This window comes from Homalodisca vitripennis, chromosome X (assembly GCF_021130785.1).
Source record: "Homalodisca vitripennis isolate AUS2020 chromosome X, UT_GWSS_2.1, whole genome shotgun sequence".
NCBI lineage: Eukaryota > Metazoa > Arthropoda > Insecta > Hemiptera > Cicadellidae > Homalodisca > Homalodisca vitripennis.
The window spans coordinates 140,871,126-140,888,673 of record NC_060215.1 but is presented as its reverse complement, the minus strand read 5'-3'; the positions used below and the strand labels follow the sequence as shown (position 1 = coordinate 140,888,673).

The 17,548-nt window shown below is 34.6% G+C and overlaps 1 protein-coding gene across 1 annotated transcript in view; it reads left to right on the top strand.

Moving 5' to 3' along the window:
• Positions 1-17,548, top strand: part of LOC124369640 (sialin-like) — a 50,125-nt gene that overhangs the window by 25,824 nt on the left and 6,753 nt on the right. Inside the window, exons 7-9 of the mRNA XM_046827691.1 lie at positions 10,395-10,527; positions 11,451-11,606; positions 15,747-15,832. Coding sequence (XP_046683647.1) covers positions 10,395-10,527; positions 11,451-11,606; positions 15,747-15,832 — 375 coding nt within the window. The remainder of the gene's footprint in view (positions 1-10,394; positions 10,528-11,450; positions 11,607-15,746; positions 15,833-17,548) is intronic.

The following is a 17,548-nucleotide window of genomic DNA, read 5'->3' as shown; positions in this document are numbered from 1 at the left end:
TCTACTCAATACAATTTGTAACTATAAAAACGTATTGGTGTATTATAAAATGTTTCTTTGCTAAGTAAAATCTAACATAAGCTAAACTAATTTCAATGATAAGTATTTGAAAACAGCTTAATTCTAGGTTTTTTTTACCACAAAACATGCTTAAAATGTAATGAAACACAAGTTTTTTAAACTAAATTAATGTAAAACACATATATTAATTGTCGGAAAATTTGCAAGATTAACTCAAAATAAAGGTAATTTAGTTTTACAAAACAAAAACTCTGCTCTGAACCAATTGAATAAAAAATAAGAAAGTTAAAGGCAAATGACTAGAACGATGCACGGGATGTGAGATTTGAGTGAAATCCTGCTGCCCAGCGAGGGCAGGCAGGTCTCGTGCGCACCGACACTCAGGCACAGCGCACGTGAAATAGCGCCGACGTCAAAGGGTTAAAAAAATGATAAATGGTTTTTAAAGTGGCTGAATCACACATTTTTTACTTTTGCCATAGTGCATAAATTCCTGATGACATTGCACTCACTAGATTCTCAATATGATTTGGCTAATATAAATTATTATAAATTGTTAATCCTAAAAATGTTGTGTGATTTGTTCTTGCTAGCGAGTTTTTATATCCAGGTTACGTTATTTTTTGTTTTGCTTAGTTGATAAATATAAAAAAAATTAGATTTATTGAATTTAGTTTTTACCATTTAAGAAATATTTAATATTTAATTAATCTAGATCAGCCGATGTTTCTATGATATTGTTCAACTTGCCTTTAATAATTAAATTAGTATCGTCTGCATAATAACACATAGAACTTATACTAACTTTCTCTGGCAAACCTCCTAAATAGCATAACAATAGTAAAGGACCCATTATGGATTCCTGGGACACTCCATGCTTTACAGTTTGTTATTTGAAATTGTATTTATTAAGTGTTAACAATATCTGGAATCACTCACATACTCAATTTCAACATGTTGCTGTCCATTATATAGGAGGAAATCCAAAGCAGTTTCTTTTGATTTTATTTCATAACATTTTATTATGCCATCAATATAAATTAAATTAAGACCTTAGCACTTAGTCTTGAGGTACTTAACGGACAATCACTTCCCCACGAAGTCTAATTAAATATCCTTTTAAATTAAATACACTTTGTCTAGAGTTTCATTTGACATTAACAAAGAATGTACATTTCGTTTTAAGGCATAAAAGTTTTGATACAGGATAATGTGTTTTATGTAGTCAAAAAAGTAAAAATGTATGTTGGTTTTTACAAAAAAATCAAAATTTATCTATGTTAATAGAAAGAACAACACTAAATATGTTAATATCCAAACTTAATTTTTATGAAACAATTTTCTACAAACGGGAATTTGATTCTACGTCCTGATTGAGTTTAAGTACACATAAAGGTATTTGATCCTTAGTAGTCAGCTGTTTTGGAGGATATCTTGATATTGGTTTCATAAGAACAGTGCTAAACCTCAAACACTTGTACAGTTTTATCTTTAGCCATAGAACCATGGGAGGTAATTTTAAATATATAATTAAATCATATTCAAAAAAATCTTTCTAAAAAATAATTTTGTAAAAGTGGTGGAAGTATAACACTTATTATGGAGTAAAACTCAATGTTGTTTCACTACATTTTTTGACATACATGTACCAATATAACAAATATGTGTAATGACGTTAAAGCATGTCTTGAAGGTGTTGAATAAAGCATTCTGATTTCTGATTTACAGCCGGCTTAAACCTGTGAAAATGATTGGTAAGAGGTTAGTTATCTTTGAAATCTTTACAACACTCATACCTAATCTTGGACTATCACTGAATGACATAAGACATATGACATTTATTGCCGTTGATCATATATACAATGAAATAGGCATTGTCAATACAATTTTATAGGGTTTTTCATTTTGGGCGGGTAGATGTTGAGATGAAATAAAACAACCTATGTATGATATATTAACAAAATTTATTTTTCATTTGAAAGGGTCATGTATGCAATTATGTGTGGAATATAACATCGTTCAAATGTCCACTGCGGTTTCTCACAATAGTACGGATTCGAGTGGTCCAATTTTCAATTACTCTGCCGCATAAATCCAGTTGAATTTGAGCGATGGCCTGGGTTATGTTGATCTTAAGCTCATAGGTTGATTGAGGCCTATTGGCATAGACCTGCGACTTCAGAAAACCCCATAAAAAAATTCTAGGGGCGACAAATCACACAATCTCTGTGGCCAATTCACGTCACCTCTGTGAGAGATAACCATACCCTCAAATTGTTCATGGTTTCGTTTGCTGTGTGGTACGTAGAGCCGTCCTGCTGAAACCACATGTTGTTTACATCCATATTGTTCGGCCAAAAGAAATCAGTTATCATCTTTCTGTAGCGTTCGCCGTTGACAGTGCCTCACCAACGTTGTTTTTTAAAAAAATACGGATTAATCACACCACCAGCCCAAAATCCGCACCAAACAGTAACTTTTTATGGATGCACCGCTACCTGGTGAACCTCATGTGGGTTTGCATTGTCCCATGTACAAAAATTATGCTTGTTAACATAGCCATTCATCCAGAAATGTGCTTTGTCGCTGAAGATAATTTTTCGGCCGAAATTAGGGTCCTCTTCCAAACACTCCAAAGCCCACTCGGCGAACAATCGGCGTTTTCTATGGTCCTAAGCTTTAAGCTCCTGGGTCAGTTGGACTTTGTACGGATGCAGGCCTAAATCCAGACGGAAAATTCGCCAAGTTGAAGTTTGCAAAAGCCTGAGTTCTTGTGCATGGCGACGAATTGACTGCCTCGGGTTCCTCTGCACACTTTCACGGACAGTGGCAACGTTCTCGATAGATCTGCTGTTCCTTTGACGTCTGGGTGTAGGCTGTTTGTTTACCGAACCGGTCTTCTCGAATTTAGCTACCAAACATTGAAATTGAAGGGCCTGTCATAAAATGGTCACAGCGCTTGTAACGTTTTAACTGGTGAACACTCACTTTGATAATAAAGTTCACGTGATCATCTGAACGTGCTGCACAATCGTGTAACTTGGCATGATTAAATAAATTGTAATGAAATGGCAGTACTTGCTGAACAACAATACACTAATTAAACAGCTGACACAAAAACAACATGGCTGCCACAGGCTACCAATATCTACCCGCCCAAAATGAAAAACCCTATAGTATAAAACATACTAATATAGAAAGAAACCATAATTGGAAACCACAAAACAGATTTAACAGACTCAAAAACATTTACCTTACAGTTGTAAAATAAACATATATTTTAAAATTAAAATTAAAACCCAATGATTTAAAACTGAATATTGACATTCATATTTAAAAACTCGCCAATTGAATAAAATGGATTATTTAGCCACAAATAAAATGTTCTTTTTAAATTGGTTATGGGAGTAACATGAGCAATTTCTGGAAGCTTGTTAAAAAATCTTACTCAATGTACCATATTGGATGATACAAATTTCTATCAGTCAATGTTAAGGAATGTCAAGCTTATTTTTATTTCTGGTGTTGTGTGTATGAAATTGATTTCTAATGAAAAAGTTTCTGAGGTTTGCTTTAGTGTATAATATAATATGGTAAATGTAGAGATTAATTATGGTAGGTATTTGTAACTGTATAAATAGGCATTTGCAATGATCTAATGGTGCAGCATGACAAATGGTTCTAATAACCCTTTTTTGGATGATTAACAGATCTGAGACTGCTACAGAATGGCCCCATAATATCAAGCCGTAAGCAATATGTGATTGGAATAATCCAAAATATGCTGTCCTAAAGTACTTAGTAGATATTATAGATCTTAATTTCTAAAACAGTAAAGCAACTCTCAAAAGTTTTTTGCTTCATCGTTCCAACTCAATTTTGTGTCAATACAAATTCCCAGTAATTTGACAGATTTGTGATTGTTTTGAGTAAGGCTAAGTAATATGTTTTACTTTCATTACAGAGAAGTTTGTTTGTTGTGAACCATTTCTGAGCATCACTATGAGCTGCAGCCATTGTAGCCTTTAACTCTCCAGATTATTATGACAGGAGAACAGAGTTGAATCGTCAGCATAGATGATAGAATTCACACCATAATTTTTTGATAAATCGTTAATTATCACAAGGAAAAAGAAGGATCCATGGACAGAACTATGAGCTCCGTTGTTCAATCATATTATCAAGACACTTTCCATGACTGTCAGCAAGTATCAGTATTTTTTGTTTACTCTTATTTATTTCCATTTTACAAGAAACATTAGTGTTTTACATTTTTAATTATTGTTTTCTTATTATTTTGTTCATTTGATTTTTTTGTCTTTATTTCTTCTTCTGATATTGATTTTTTGTTGTAATTGGAATTTTCATTTAATAACACAGCATACCCATTTTCACATTCAATTTTACTTACATTTAGATTGTGCAAACTACTTGATTTTCTTTTGACTGTGTGCCATGAGTTATTCAGAGGTGGATAACATTGGAAACATTTAGAGGAATTTTTTTGCTGATTTATTTCCTCCAATAGTTTTTTATTGTCATTTTGTTAAATATCAATAATTGATTTCAAGTTTTCATTTTCCATTTTGTTTTTATTTAGTTCCTGCTGAAGAATGTTTGTGAAGAAATCATTACTTGGGTGTGTTTTCATTGCAGAATTCATATTTTTTCGTCAATTAATGCCTTTTCTAGCTCAATACACCTATCTGTTAAAGCACCCACCTGGAAACTCAAATCCAGGCACTCAAGGGTGTTAACAACCACATCTTTGGTTACACATAATGTACTTAAGCCCTCACTCATATTAGGTGTGAGTCTATCTCTCTGTTGAGAAATAGGTGTCGAACTCTGAGGCACTTCAGATTGATGTAGCTGAGAAATTGGTGATTCTATAATTTTAACTACCGATGGACTGGTTGTTTTGCCAGGAGTTTTCATAAGCTCGCTAGCTTTGCCAACTTCAAACTGGGCTTTTTTCCCTGTGTTTTGAAGCAACCACTTCCAGCGTGTACTTTAATCTGTTATCATAATAATAACAAATATCCCCTTTGTTGAGTTTAGAAGTCTCATGTGTAGTAAAAAATTGTACCTCATATTTTTTTTATATTTTTATAAGTTATACTGTCCACACTCGGTACTTTTGCAGGCCAGTGGGGGTAACCCTTAACTTTGGCAAAAACTAAATCATTTATTTGGAAATCAATCTTAGTGTTAACTCGAGTATGTGAAGAAATCATTTTATTAACCCTTTGAGCCCCAGCCGCCGGTATATCGTCGGTAAATTTCACTGTCTAAAAACCCCAGGCCGACGATATTCCGGCGGTAAAAATAGTGCGAGAAACCCCAGCCGAGGATATGATATGTCGTCGGTATGATATAAAGTTATTATAAATGGCTCTTAAGTGTTTAATTTTAGCGACACCAGTGGTTTTAGAACTTATAATGTTATTTTCATACATATACAATATGATTGCATGGTCAAAGGTTACTAAATAATATTTACACTACTCCTAAAGAAAGAGTAAGAAGATCAGCTGTTACTAAGAACAACATCTGCATCTGCTGTGTCATTGTTTACGTTTAGTAGACTGTGTTGTGTTGTTCCACTTCTATGTTTATTTTGATGTTCGTTACGTTTGTGTAAGTAGACAGTTATATTATTGTTTCGGTACTTTCAGTATGAAATATTGTTTTATTTTGTAAATAATGGGTTACTCAAACCTAGCTGAACATTCAAGTAAAGTTGACAGACAATTGAATATTGACTTTTCAGATGACGATTCGGTATTATCTGATATTTTTGACGATGATAGTGACCTTGATCTGACGTATGATCCTAAAATATGATAGTGACAATGGCAGAAATGTAGGCTTATTTAGTGCTAAAGACTTAACACCTGAGATACCATCTACATCAGCTCAGAATAATGTTACACAACCTAGGCCTAGTACGTCGGTTTTGTGTCATTTAAAAGAAATATTTTACAAAATATTTATTATTGAACTAATCTGTCTGAAAATTTTTTTGTATGCTTGCAATAACATGACAAATGAAATAAAATTATTTCCCACAGGTTAATTGTTCCTTGTTTTATTTCTAAAAAAATGTTAAATACCTTTTTCTTTTTTTTAGTTTGCACATATGCGTTATTTTACATATATAAAAGTACATAAAATTTTCTAGCCTTTATTGAATTTTTTATTGGTAAAGTACCTTATTCCAAACATTTTAATGTATTATTTAGGCCATTAGCTAGAATATTAGTGATGGTATGATTTTTCAAATGAAATCGTACAAAATCACTGAAAAGGCCTTGGGGTTTTTAGACAGTTACTTGCAAAACTAGACTTGGTAAAAATTTGCACAAACTATATTTTTAGGTCCGGGGCTCAAAGGGTTAATCAATCGTACTTGATGAATAGTTTAGCATTAGCATAATAAGAAAAATAAAAAATAATCTTTTACAACTAAGTAATTTTACTTTAATTTAATAAAGGTATTATTTATTTCACATTAATATTGATAACAAAGTTCAGTACAAATAATCACTTATAATCAGAAATCAGGTTCTCAGTTAAAGAAGTCAAGTTCCTTAATCTTGACGCACCTGGTATCATAAAGTAAACAAACCAAGCTGATTACAAATGTACATTGAGTTCAGGACAAGCTGTGACCTGTAGTAAGGACTGCCGGTACTATCGAAACTGATTACAGGAAATCAGTCCAAACAGTAAAATCAGAGACTTACTGTCAGTATAAAGTGTTCATTTGTAATTGGATAAAACTTCACTAAAAAATTTTAAATTGTAATTGAGAAACTTTCCTTACATGAAAATAAAATAATATATGTTTATTACAGTTTCTAGTGATGAATTAAAATGTTATTGTGCAAAGATCTTATTACTGTACACCATGTGCAAAGTCACTCCCAAACTTGTGAGTATGAAACAAATAAATTTATTCACTGATAGTGAAAAATATTTCAACTTCTATTATTTTAGTCTAAACATATGCACATCACCAAAACACCAGTCCACATGGAATGCCTGTAATTATGATTAAAAGCCACCAAAGTCTAATTTATTCATCACTGTAAAAGTACACTAGGTAACATGGTAGGCAAAAGAATGTTATGGTGTTTAGAAAAACGTTATGTGCTGGAAAGCTTTACTGCTCCAACAGTCTTCATTTTTCAAATTCCCCAAAAATTCCCTACATTTTTTCCTATTATCCAAAAGTATTTAAAAAGAGAAAGTTTTACATTGATATTATAAATAAATTATTAAATTATTCAAGTCTTAAATTGTAATTTGCACATAAGGTGAATATATAGTATACATTAAAATTGTTTAAACTATAATACTAAATCACTGTTTTCATTTAATGTGTGTTTAAAACAGCTGTGTTCATATTGTATCTGTTGTGTTTACTATACAGGGTGTATATTATGTCTGGAAACACCCAAATATATCCTTTAATAATTTAAATATATAAATTTGAAACCTCTTACAATCGTGATAGAGATTGGGCATCTACTTTTTGGAACAATGTTTTTGTTATGTCACACCAACGGGGGACGTCCTGCCGAGGGTATCGTGAATATTCTTAATGGAAGCCTATACCTTGTGATACATAATTTTTTAAAGGTAATAGCTTACTAAATTTGAATGCCACAAACCGCATCTCAAAGGAAATTATTCTATCAGAAAATAGAGCATTTTTAGTATTGAAAATTTACTGATGTTCAACAATGTAATTTTAACATGGTTTCTTGCCACAAAATGTGTTACACTAATTTTTTAGCATTTTTTTAAATGTTCAATTAAATAAAACAAAAATTTCATTTTAAGCTGGTTTCTATTAGCACAAATTTGCCAGTTTTTTATTACAGTACAATTAATGGAAATACTTATGTTATTGATTTCTTATTACAAATAAAAAATATAATGTATGCTGTTAGAAAAGTCTTACAACAAAAGTTTTACCTGCATTTGGTGTCAAAGCAATTTGTTCGAAAACTGTGTTCCTTCTACGGTTTGACAATGAGCCCAATCTTGTGTAAAATGATTCGACAGAGTTGCCTAACATTTCTTCAGTTATCAAAGCAATCTCCTCTATAATCCTGTTTCTTAGGTCTTCCAAATTATGAGGCTTTCTTCTATAAACATTGGATTTTAAATGACCCCATAGGAAATAAATCGATTGGTGACAAATCCGGAGATCTTGGAGGGCCATTCGATTTCTCCTCTTCGGCCAATCCATTTATGAGGAAACCTTAAATCCAAATACTCTCTTACCTGTCTCCCATAATGGGGTGGAGCCACCATCCTGCTGAAACCATACATTATCAAAGTATTCTCCTGATGCAATTTGAATAGCTGGGATTATTTCATTTTGGAGCATATTGTAGTAAAGTTCGGCATTTAAATTTCCATTGATGAAAAAGGGTCCAACAATTTTGTTACCTAAAATTCCACACCATACGTTCAGTTTTTTTGTGGTTGCTGTGAATGGGACTCAGTAATCCAATGTGGGTTTTCACTAGCCCAGTAACGGCAATTGTGCCTGTTAACATTGCCATTTAGGAAAAAAGTTGCCTCATCAGAAAATAGTATGTTGGTCAGAAAATCTCTATTGTCATCACATTTGAGCATCACAAGTTCACAAAAACTCAACTCTTCTGTCGTAATCATCCTCACTTAACTGTTGGACTAAATGAACTTTAAATGGTTTGTATTTAATTAATTTTCAAAATCTTACTCACAGACATAGGGTTGCATATCATGTTGCTGTGCAGCTTTTCTGAGCGATGTATGTGGGTCTTCAATAAATGTTTTGCAAAACATCTAGTGCATGTTCTTCATCTGTTGCAGATTGTATCCTACCCGACTTTGGCCGATTACGTACACTCCCTGTCCATTTCAAAACGCTCAATAGTTTTTGATATTGTTGAAACACTTATGGGATTCCTTTCTGGGAAAGTGTCATTAAACAAATTACAAACTTCCCGATAAGATCTTTGACGATCGCCATATCCTCGCATCATCAACAGAGTAATTCGTTCTCTTTCAGACAATTCCATTAAAATGCCAAATAAAAAACTGAACTACTGTAATTAGATAACTTGTTGACAGCAATGCTTCAGAGACACTGATTAACTCGACAGGAATGATATGACCTTTGTCCATTTGTAATTCCCAAGCTTAGACCTGTCTAGTGAAAGCTCCATGCTCAAACAACTGAAACCTGTAGACCAGATGATTAATAACACAATATAATGTTTCTCATAGGCTAGTGACCTTTGTCTCTTTAAACCTTCCTGCTGACTGGAAAACACCAAGTACAGATTCATAAGTAATCAGAGAAAGTGACTCATAAGTTTTTTATTCATTGTAATAAAAACTGGTAAATTTGTACCAATGAAAACCAGCTTAAAAAATAAAATTGTTTATTTTATTTTAATTGAACATTTAAAAAATTGGTGTAACACATTTTGTGGCAAGAACCATGTTAAAATTACATTGTTGAAACATCAGTAAATTTTCAATACTAAAAATGCTCTATTTTCTGATAGAATAATTCCTTTGAGATGCGGTTTGTGGCATTCAATTCAGTAAGCTATTACCTTTAAAATTTTGTATCACAAGGTATAGGCTTCCATTAAGAATATTAACGATACCCTCGGCAGGACGTCCCCCGTTGGTGTGACATAACAAAACATTGTTCCAAAAAGTAGATGCCCAATCTCTATCACGATTGTAAAGAGGTTTCAAATTTATATTTAAATTATTAAAGGATATATTTGGGTGTTTCCAGACATAATATACACCCTGTATATGAATGAATACATAATTATTTGCAACAGAAATTTCCCACTAATTTCAATTTTATAACAATTTAATCTTTTACAGAGTGTAAGGGTGTATGAAAAACAGTTATCAAAGTTACAATACAAATGTCAAACATGTGAAAATAAATCAAGAAACTTGCGTGTTCAGAGACCTTTGAAAACTTTCTTTATATTTTTTTAAAAACACACTAATTTCATGTCAGAAGGTGTTTCTCTGAATTGTGCTTTTATGATGACAACAAACACGAGATGATACGAATTAAATCTCTAAAGTAGCAATTTTTTACTTGTATGTATTTATTCATCCAAATAAACATATGAATCAATGAAAACACAGTTTGAATAATAACCACGACCCTGATAACTTCAACCTCATTACGTAAAAGCCATGTATTTAAAGCCATTATTTTGATTCTTGAATAGTTTCATTACTTACACTTTATAGTTCTGGAGCCATAAGTTGTACAATGCCTGCTGGACCGTGGTATTAAGATTGAAACATATTTATTGTTTCTGTTCCAGAATGGAGTGCTCAGTGGCCTGCCATTCCTGCTAAGTTATCTGTCGTCTGTTGTGTTTTGTTACATTGCTGACTATCTCGTCACAAGAAACTTGATCGGGCTTACTAATGTTCGGAAGATATTCACAGCTATGTGTAAGTTCAATGACTGTAACATACACATTATTATTTCTTCTTTTCTTCTTGTTACATTACAACTTTTTGGAATAAGTACAAGGGCTGGTTTTTTTTAACCTCCGATCTCACGTCATGATAGCCAGTCAGACACGTGACAGGTTCAAGGTTTGGGCAGTAGTTGATCGCGCACATTCCCTGATACACCATTTGTCACTGCTGAGTTTAATTAGGTAGTTTGCGCTGGAGCTATAGTTGCATGTATATGGCCGCCTCTATTGATTCTCTCACCAAGTTTGAATTAAGGAGCAAGTAAAGTGAATTAAGGAATTCATTTCTTGCAAGCAGAAGGGAATAGTGCAGCAGAAATCCATCAGAGAATGTGCTGTGTTTACGGAGAAAACATAATGAGTGATAATGTTGTACATGAGTGGTGTAGAAAGCTAAAGGTGTTGACTGACATCCAAAATAATCGTCGATTGACTTCAGCATTGACATTTCTCGAATTGATCCTTGAATTTAGCAATCGGCCATCTTTAAACTTTTGACGCGATTTGCGCACACACCGTTACTAATAATGTTTTCTCCTAAACACGGCACAGTCTCCAATGGATCTATTCTGTATTCTTCCCTTCTGCTCACAGGAAACAAATAAAACTCCTCAACTTACACTTGGTGGGAAAATCAGTAGAGGCTGCCATGTAAATGCAACTGCAACTGAGCCAAAACTGACTACTTGAACTAGACGGTGACAAATGTTGTAACAGAGAAGATGCGCGTTCAACTACTGCGCACACCGCAGACCTGACACCTCTTTGGCCGTCATAGCGTGAGATTGGAGAATGAAAAGAATTACCCTTGTATGTCTGGAAGTAAACTTAGAGAAAATTAATCTAAACTTAAAGATATGTATCTGTAAACTTAAGTATATGTGATGGTTACAGCACAAGTATTGCCAGGGCTGATGATGTTAGCTATAGGATACCTAGGCTGTGACATCACCTTGGTGCTGATCACATGGTTCCTGGCTGTTGCTCTCATCACCGCCTCCTACGCAGGAGCCATGGCCAGCATCGTTGACATCGGACCTAACTTTGCAGGTACAGAACCTTTCCATTAACAAACATTTCCGTGTCATGATGGATTCAATTCATCTCTAGCTATTCATACATCGGTTTGCTATATAAGTAATACATTTAGATAATAGGATTTCGGACACATGCCATAAATATATGTTACTCATAATAATATATACTCAGATAGCAAATGTACAAAATCCAATAATTCTTTCAAACCAATCATCGTCAATAACAAATGTTAACCCTTTTAATCCTGACGTCCGTACAATATGGACATCGTAAAAATGGCGTCAACTCCTGATGTCCTTATAGTGTGGACGTGCAGTTTTTATTATTTTACTGGCCACCTATTTTACCAAATGCTTTGAAATTCCACAGGCTTGTGCACAAAGATGTATTGCATTGAAATATATTAGTTTGTAAAGCTTTGACTTTGTATTTTGTCAGTCTGTGACTGAGCAATTGCAGTTTGGCTCGACTGACTGCTCACGCTTGTTGCAGATAGCTGTATTTCATGCGGTTGTGAATATTCCGTTTTCTTCACAGTTTTAGATTAAAACGATGTAACATAGGAAGAACACCTACCAGGAAGAATGGAAAGGAATTTTTGTGTTTAGCATTCAAAGCACTCAGTGTGGGGGTAAAAGAAAAAAGCAAGTATTTTTGTGTATGTTGCCAAAAAGGAATTCACCCCAATTGTTTCTGTGACCAGAAGTGCTAAAATATTTTGTAGTGATGTAAATATGGTCTTAAATCTTTTTTAAATTTAGGCTATGAATAGTTTTAATTATTTGTTTCAGAAATAACTTTGGTACTATGTTTATTTTAAGTATGAGTATGAATTTCAAAGCTCGTATTACATTGACTTGGCCAGAAATAGCAAAAAGGACAAAAATGGATGGTACTCCACTTGTAAATAAGGTAGGCCTATAATTTTTTTCCTTAGATAAAGGATTAAATTTAACATAATATAAATTGGTATTTTTGTGTCAAATATTTTTTATGTAAATGGTTTCCATCCTCAAACTTGAATTTTTTTATATTTTTTTATTTATGTATTTGTATTTAAACAATATGATTTTCAACATATTACTTGTATTAGTATATTTTGTGTAAACTACATAAAGAAGTAAAACAAAAAAGAGAGCGTGATATCTTAAAAAAATAACTAGTTACGAGTTTTTTTACAAAACCCATACATTTTGTCTAAAAATGGCTTGGGATTTTTGACACATCACTTGATATAATGGCCGGGGTTAAAAAACACACACTTACAAGTTTAAACTATTTACTAAACATTTTTTTAAATGTATTATTTTGTAAATTATGAAATTTTTAATACAAGGGCTATTCTGAAAGTAGTAAACGTTTTGGAATTAAAAAAAGAAACAAGCCCAAGAAAAAAGTGTTATTATATACAGGGTTAGCCAGTGAAACGGGAAGATTTAAATAAGCAACTAATTCTTTAAGAAAATTGATTTTATTATTTAATGGTTATAAATATAAAGAAAAAAGGTAGCCATTTACTGTACAATAAGTGAAAAAATTATTTTTCGCATATAACATTTGCCATATGTCCTCCATTGGAATCTATGCACTGCTGCAGCTGTGCCTGGAAATTTCTCATGACATTTTGCAGCATATTGACTGGTATTCCTTCAATGTCGTCCCGAATTCGTTGTTTTAGGGCTGGGATAGTTCTAGGTGAATCGTTCTGAAAAACTCTTTGTTTCTAAGTAACCCCATAGAAAAAAGTCACAGGCTGTCAAATCTAGAGAGCGAGGGAGCCAAGGGATATCCCTGTTTCGGGAAATGACGCCACCTGGAAACAAAGCATTCATGGCAACTCTTGCAGTGTGGCTTGTTGCCCCATCTTGTTGGAACATTGTGTGTTCATTAACTTGAAAATGGGAGAGTTGTGGAAGAAAGGTCTGGATCATTGCAACGTAACGCACAGAGTTAGCCACAGCACTTCCATTGATATCCTCAAAGAAAAATGAGCCTATGATTCCTCCTGTTGACATTGTACACCAAACCGTCACTTTTTCAGCATGAAGAGGCGTTTCATGAAGTGCGCCAGGGTTTTCCTCCGACCAGTATCTGGAGTTTTGTTTATTAACAAAACAAGAGAGGTGGAAATGCGCCTTATCGCTCATCCACAAGTTGTTTACTTGGTCGAAATTTCCTTCAAGTCTTCTGGCCATTTCCTCACATAATTGTAATCGTTTCTGATGGTCAGTTGGTTTGAGAGATTGCACAATCAGTATTTTTTATGGGTGAACATTTAAATCTTGATGAAGAATCCTTCTCACCGAAGTGAGCTTGTTCTTCCAAGGCGTAGAGCATGTTGTTTGGCAGATCGAATGGTTTTTGCACTCCCACCTCGTTTTTTAGATGTTGATCCAGTTTGTTCAAGGTTGTTTATCCATGAACGAATTGCGTTATCCAAAGGAACAGCCCTGTTGCGCGGTATGTTGAAATGGCGTCGAAAAACACGTCGCGTTTTCACCGAACTCTCACCATTCGTATTATACACTTTAACCGCGTAGCCGCGATGTTCACCCGTCCAACGATCCATCTCAACTAAATGGCAGGACATGCAGGTAGAAAGGAGCCTGCCACTGTTACCCCCATCACTAACGTTCCAACTGTCAAGGCCATCTCCAATCTTCCCTTTTCACTGGCTAACCCTGTACATATGAAAGAGGGACTAAAATACTACTTTACTAAATAATCACCATACAAATTCAGGCACTCATAGTGGTGAACAAGCTTGAAATTCCTGAGTCATAGAAATCTGCTGCCTGTGATCTCAGGTTTGTCAAAACAGTGTGTTGCTAACCAGGTCTTCATTTTCGGAAATAAGTAAAAATCACTTGGATCAAGATAAGGATTGTAGGAGGGGTGAGTTAACACTTCCCAGTTGAACGAATTCAAGAGTTCTTGTGTAAGGTTTGCCGTGTGAGGCCGGGCATTGTCATCCAAAAACAGTTTGGATGACAATTTTCCTTGGCACTTGTTTTGGACAGCTCTCTTTAGGTTTTGCAATGTTTGGCAGTACCGCTCAGAGTTTATTGTTGCACCAAGCTCGAGAAAATCAAGAAGAACACCTTGCCTGCCCCAGAACACTGATGCCATGATCTTCCATGTCAATAAAGTTTTCAGACATTTTCTTGATTTTTTGGGGGAACTTGTGTGCCCCCCACTCTATAGACTGTAATTTTGCTCACAGTTCTCATGTTCCTCCCAGGTTTTATCTCCTGTTACGATTTGATCCAGCGTGCCATGACTGTGGTAGGCCTCCTAAAACATCAAAGCTGCCCCCATTCATTGTTCTTAATTGTGATCTATAAGTATTTTTTGGCACCCATCTTGAACAAAATTTGTGGGTGCCTTTGTTTTTGTGAAACAATTTCAAACAATAAAGTTCGTGAAACTTGTGGGAAACATAGAGAAAGCTCAGTTATTGTGAAACAGCGGTTTTCAGGAATCTTTTCATCAACTTTGGCAACCAGATCGTCAGTCACAATACTCATACGTCCACTCTTCTCTTGATCATGAATGTTTGTTTTGCCATTTTTAAATTGAATACACCACTTCCTGACAGAACTTTCAGTCAGTACATTGTTCCCGTACACTTCACACAGTTCCCGATCAATATCTATTGGTTTTCGAATTTTTGCCAACAAAAAACTAATCATAGACCGCAATTCACAACTGGATAGATTTTCATTTGCAGCACACATTTCAAATTTGGATATAAAAATAAAACGGCCAGCTTGGAGATGGTCCTGTTGTAACGGCTATACACTGACTGAGGTGTAGAGCACAAGCACAAGCACACCTCTATATTCACACGATTGGCGTGCACCTGGTGGTGTCAAGTATGGGGTGGCCTATTGCCATGCACTTAAGCCTCAAGGGCCTTTTGCGCACCCCAAAAGCACACCATGAGGCTGATCAGCCTACAGTTTTATCACTTCTACAAACCGCCGAAAACAACCGATCCAGGTCCTCCTGGGGAAATTCACCACCCTTACGTTCCTTACTTTCTATATAGCCCTTGCACTGTCAAATTTTTTTATTCTCAATTTCGATAAAAATAGAACCCTTACTGAAATACTTTCTTTTAGTCATGATTGATATAATTTTGTTGTTCAGGTCCAATCCTTGGATTTGCACAGACAATACACATGACTGCTAGTTTCCTGGCTCCGATGGTGGCTGCTTTCATACTGCGAAACGATGTAAGTTCTATATGTCAATTAAAATTTCATATTTTACCAAATTTATTTGTTTATAATAATGTTTAGTTGAGAAGAAGTAGGAATGTTTCAAATTGTTAATTAATAGAAAAACTCATGTATTTGTTTCTGTGCTTCGACATGTATACTTATAACGTATTCGAGATCATTCAGAAATATATACTTAACGTAAATAATTAGATTTGGGTGCTTAAATTGCACCGAATGAGAAAGAGGTGAGAAGATATTAAGATATATGTCCTTGAAATTGTCAATAAAAATATTTTTAGTTACCATATTTGTTGTGAAATAAACAATTACTATTATTTTTACCTTTACCATAATGTTTGGACCTATTGGGCGTTAGAAATGTTTGAAGAAGGAGGAAGATAAAACGTTGCACAGGGCTTGGTCTATTCACACTTTATAAAAATGACGTCGTTTCAATTTCAAAGCATAACCACAAGTAATCTTTACATTGATAATTTGTAAATATACATTCACTGTTTACCTAGTGAAGTATCTACTTTTGTGTCGCCACTCGCAACATGGACTGAATCGAAATGAAACAAAACTTAAGCAATGATCAGTTGATCAATCAATCATTCATAATCTTTATTTACATTTTCTTTAAGAAAAATAATGGCATCAAGTACGTAAAATAATGATAATATAACTATTAACTAAGAAGTCACCTCCTGATGTTTTTATAAAATTCTTGGATGGTGTACATGGATTGATCAATCAGCCAGGTGTACAGTCTTTGTTTTAAGACAACTCCAGTTAGCACTCTGATGTCATCTGGTAGGGGGTTGCAATGTTTTGTTTCAACATAGGTTGGCTTCTTTTCGAACAGAGCAGACCTGAATCTTGGGAGGGGGATTCTTGATGAATTCCTTGTGGTTTCTGATATCTCTGGGAAGGTCAATTTTGTCAACCAAGAGTATCACTTCTTAAATGTGGATAGTGATGACGGTTTTAATTTTTAGCTGCTTTAAAGTTTCCCTGTAGGTTTCTCGCCACTCCAGTTTAGTTAAGGATCTTATTGTTGCTTTCTGTATAGTGAGTAATCTGTTCAGGACCCAGCAGGGATCATTTCTGGCTGGTCTATACCTACCAGTTGAAACTACCACTGAGCACAGCAAAAACCGATGTGTCACTTAAATCTGGGCAACCTTATGGATGTCCAGGAGCGGGACATAACTACCGCAAATGTCGAAATTCTGGGGTGAAAGGGTAATTTGATAGGTCTAGTCTACAGTGGAAGATGACAGTTGGAGATTGGTGGTGTTTGTTCCCTAAATATCAGAGGTTCTTGCTAGCCTCAACAAGGGTGTGCCACCCCCTGCCAGCTTTTTGACTGGAGAGGCTGGTTCAGAGCTCGCCTCCCCTACTTCTGGGGGGACATGACTTTGAGCTTACCCATCCTGAATATCCTGTCACTCCAGAAGCAGCGCCATTTAAATCTTATAATTTTTAATTTATAAGAATTTATAAGCTTCTTGACCTAGGAGAGCAAAAAAAAACTTCAGATTAATAGCAGAGGTGGCACCTCAGACTACAATACCATATTGAAATTACAGGAGTGCATGAAGACCCTTTTTTAATTTTGGGAACACTTTAGCAGTTCTCATAACATAAAGAAAACACCACTTTTAAAGGATTTGTTTATTACTACTGCTAGTATGAGAGCAAAGACATTTCCACAGTCCTTAGTCA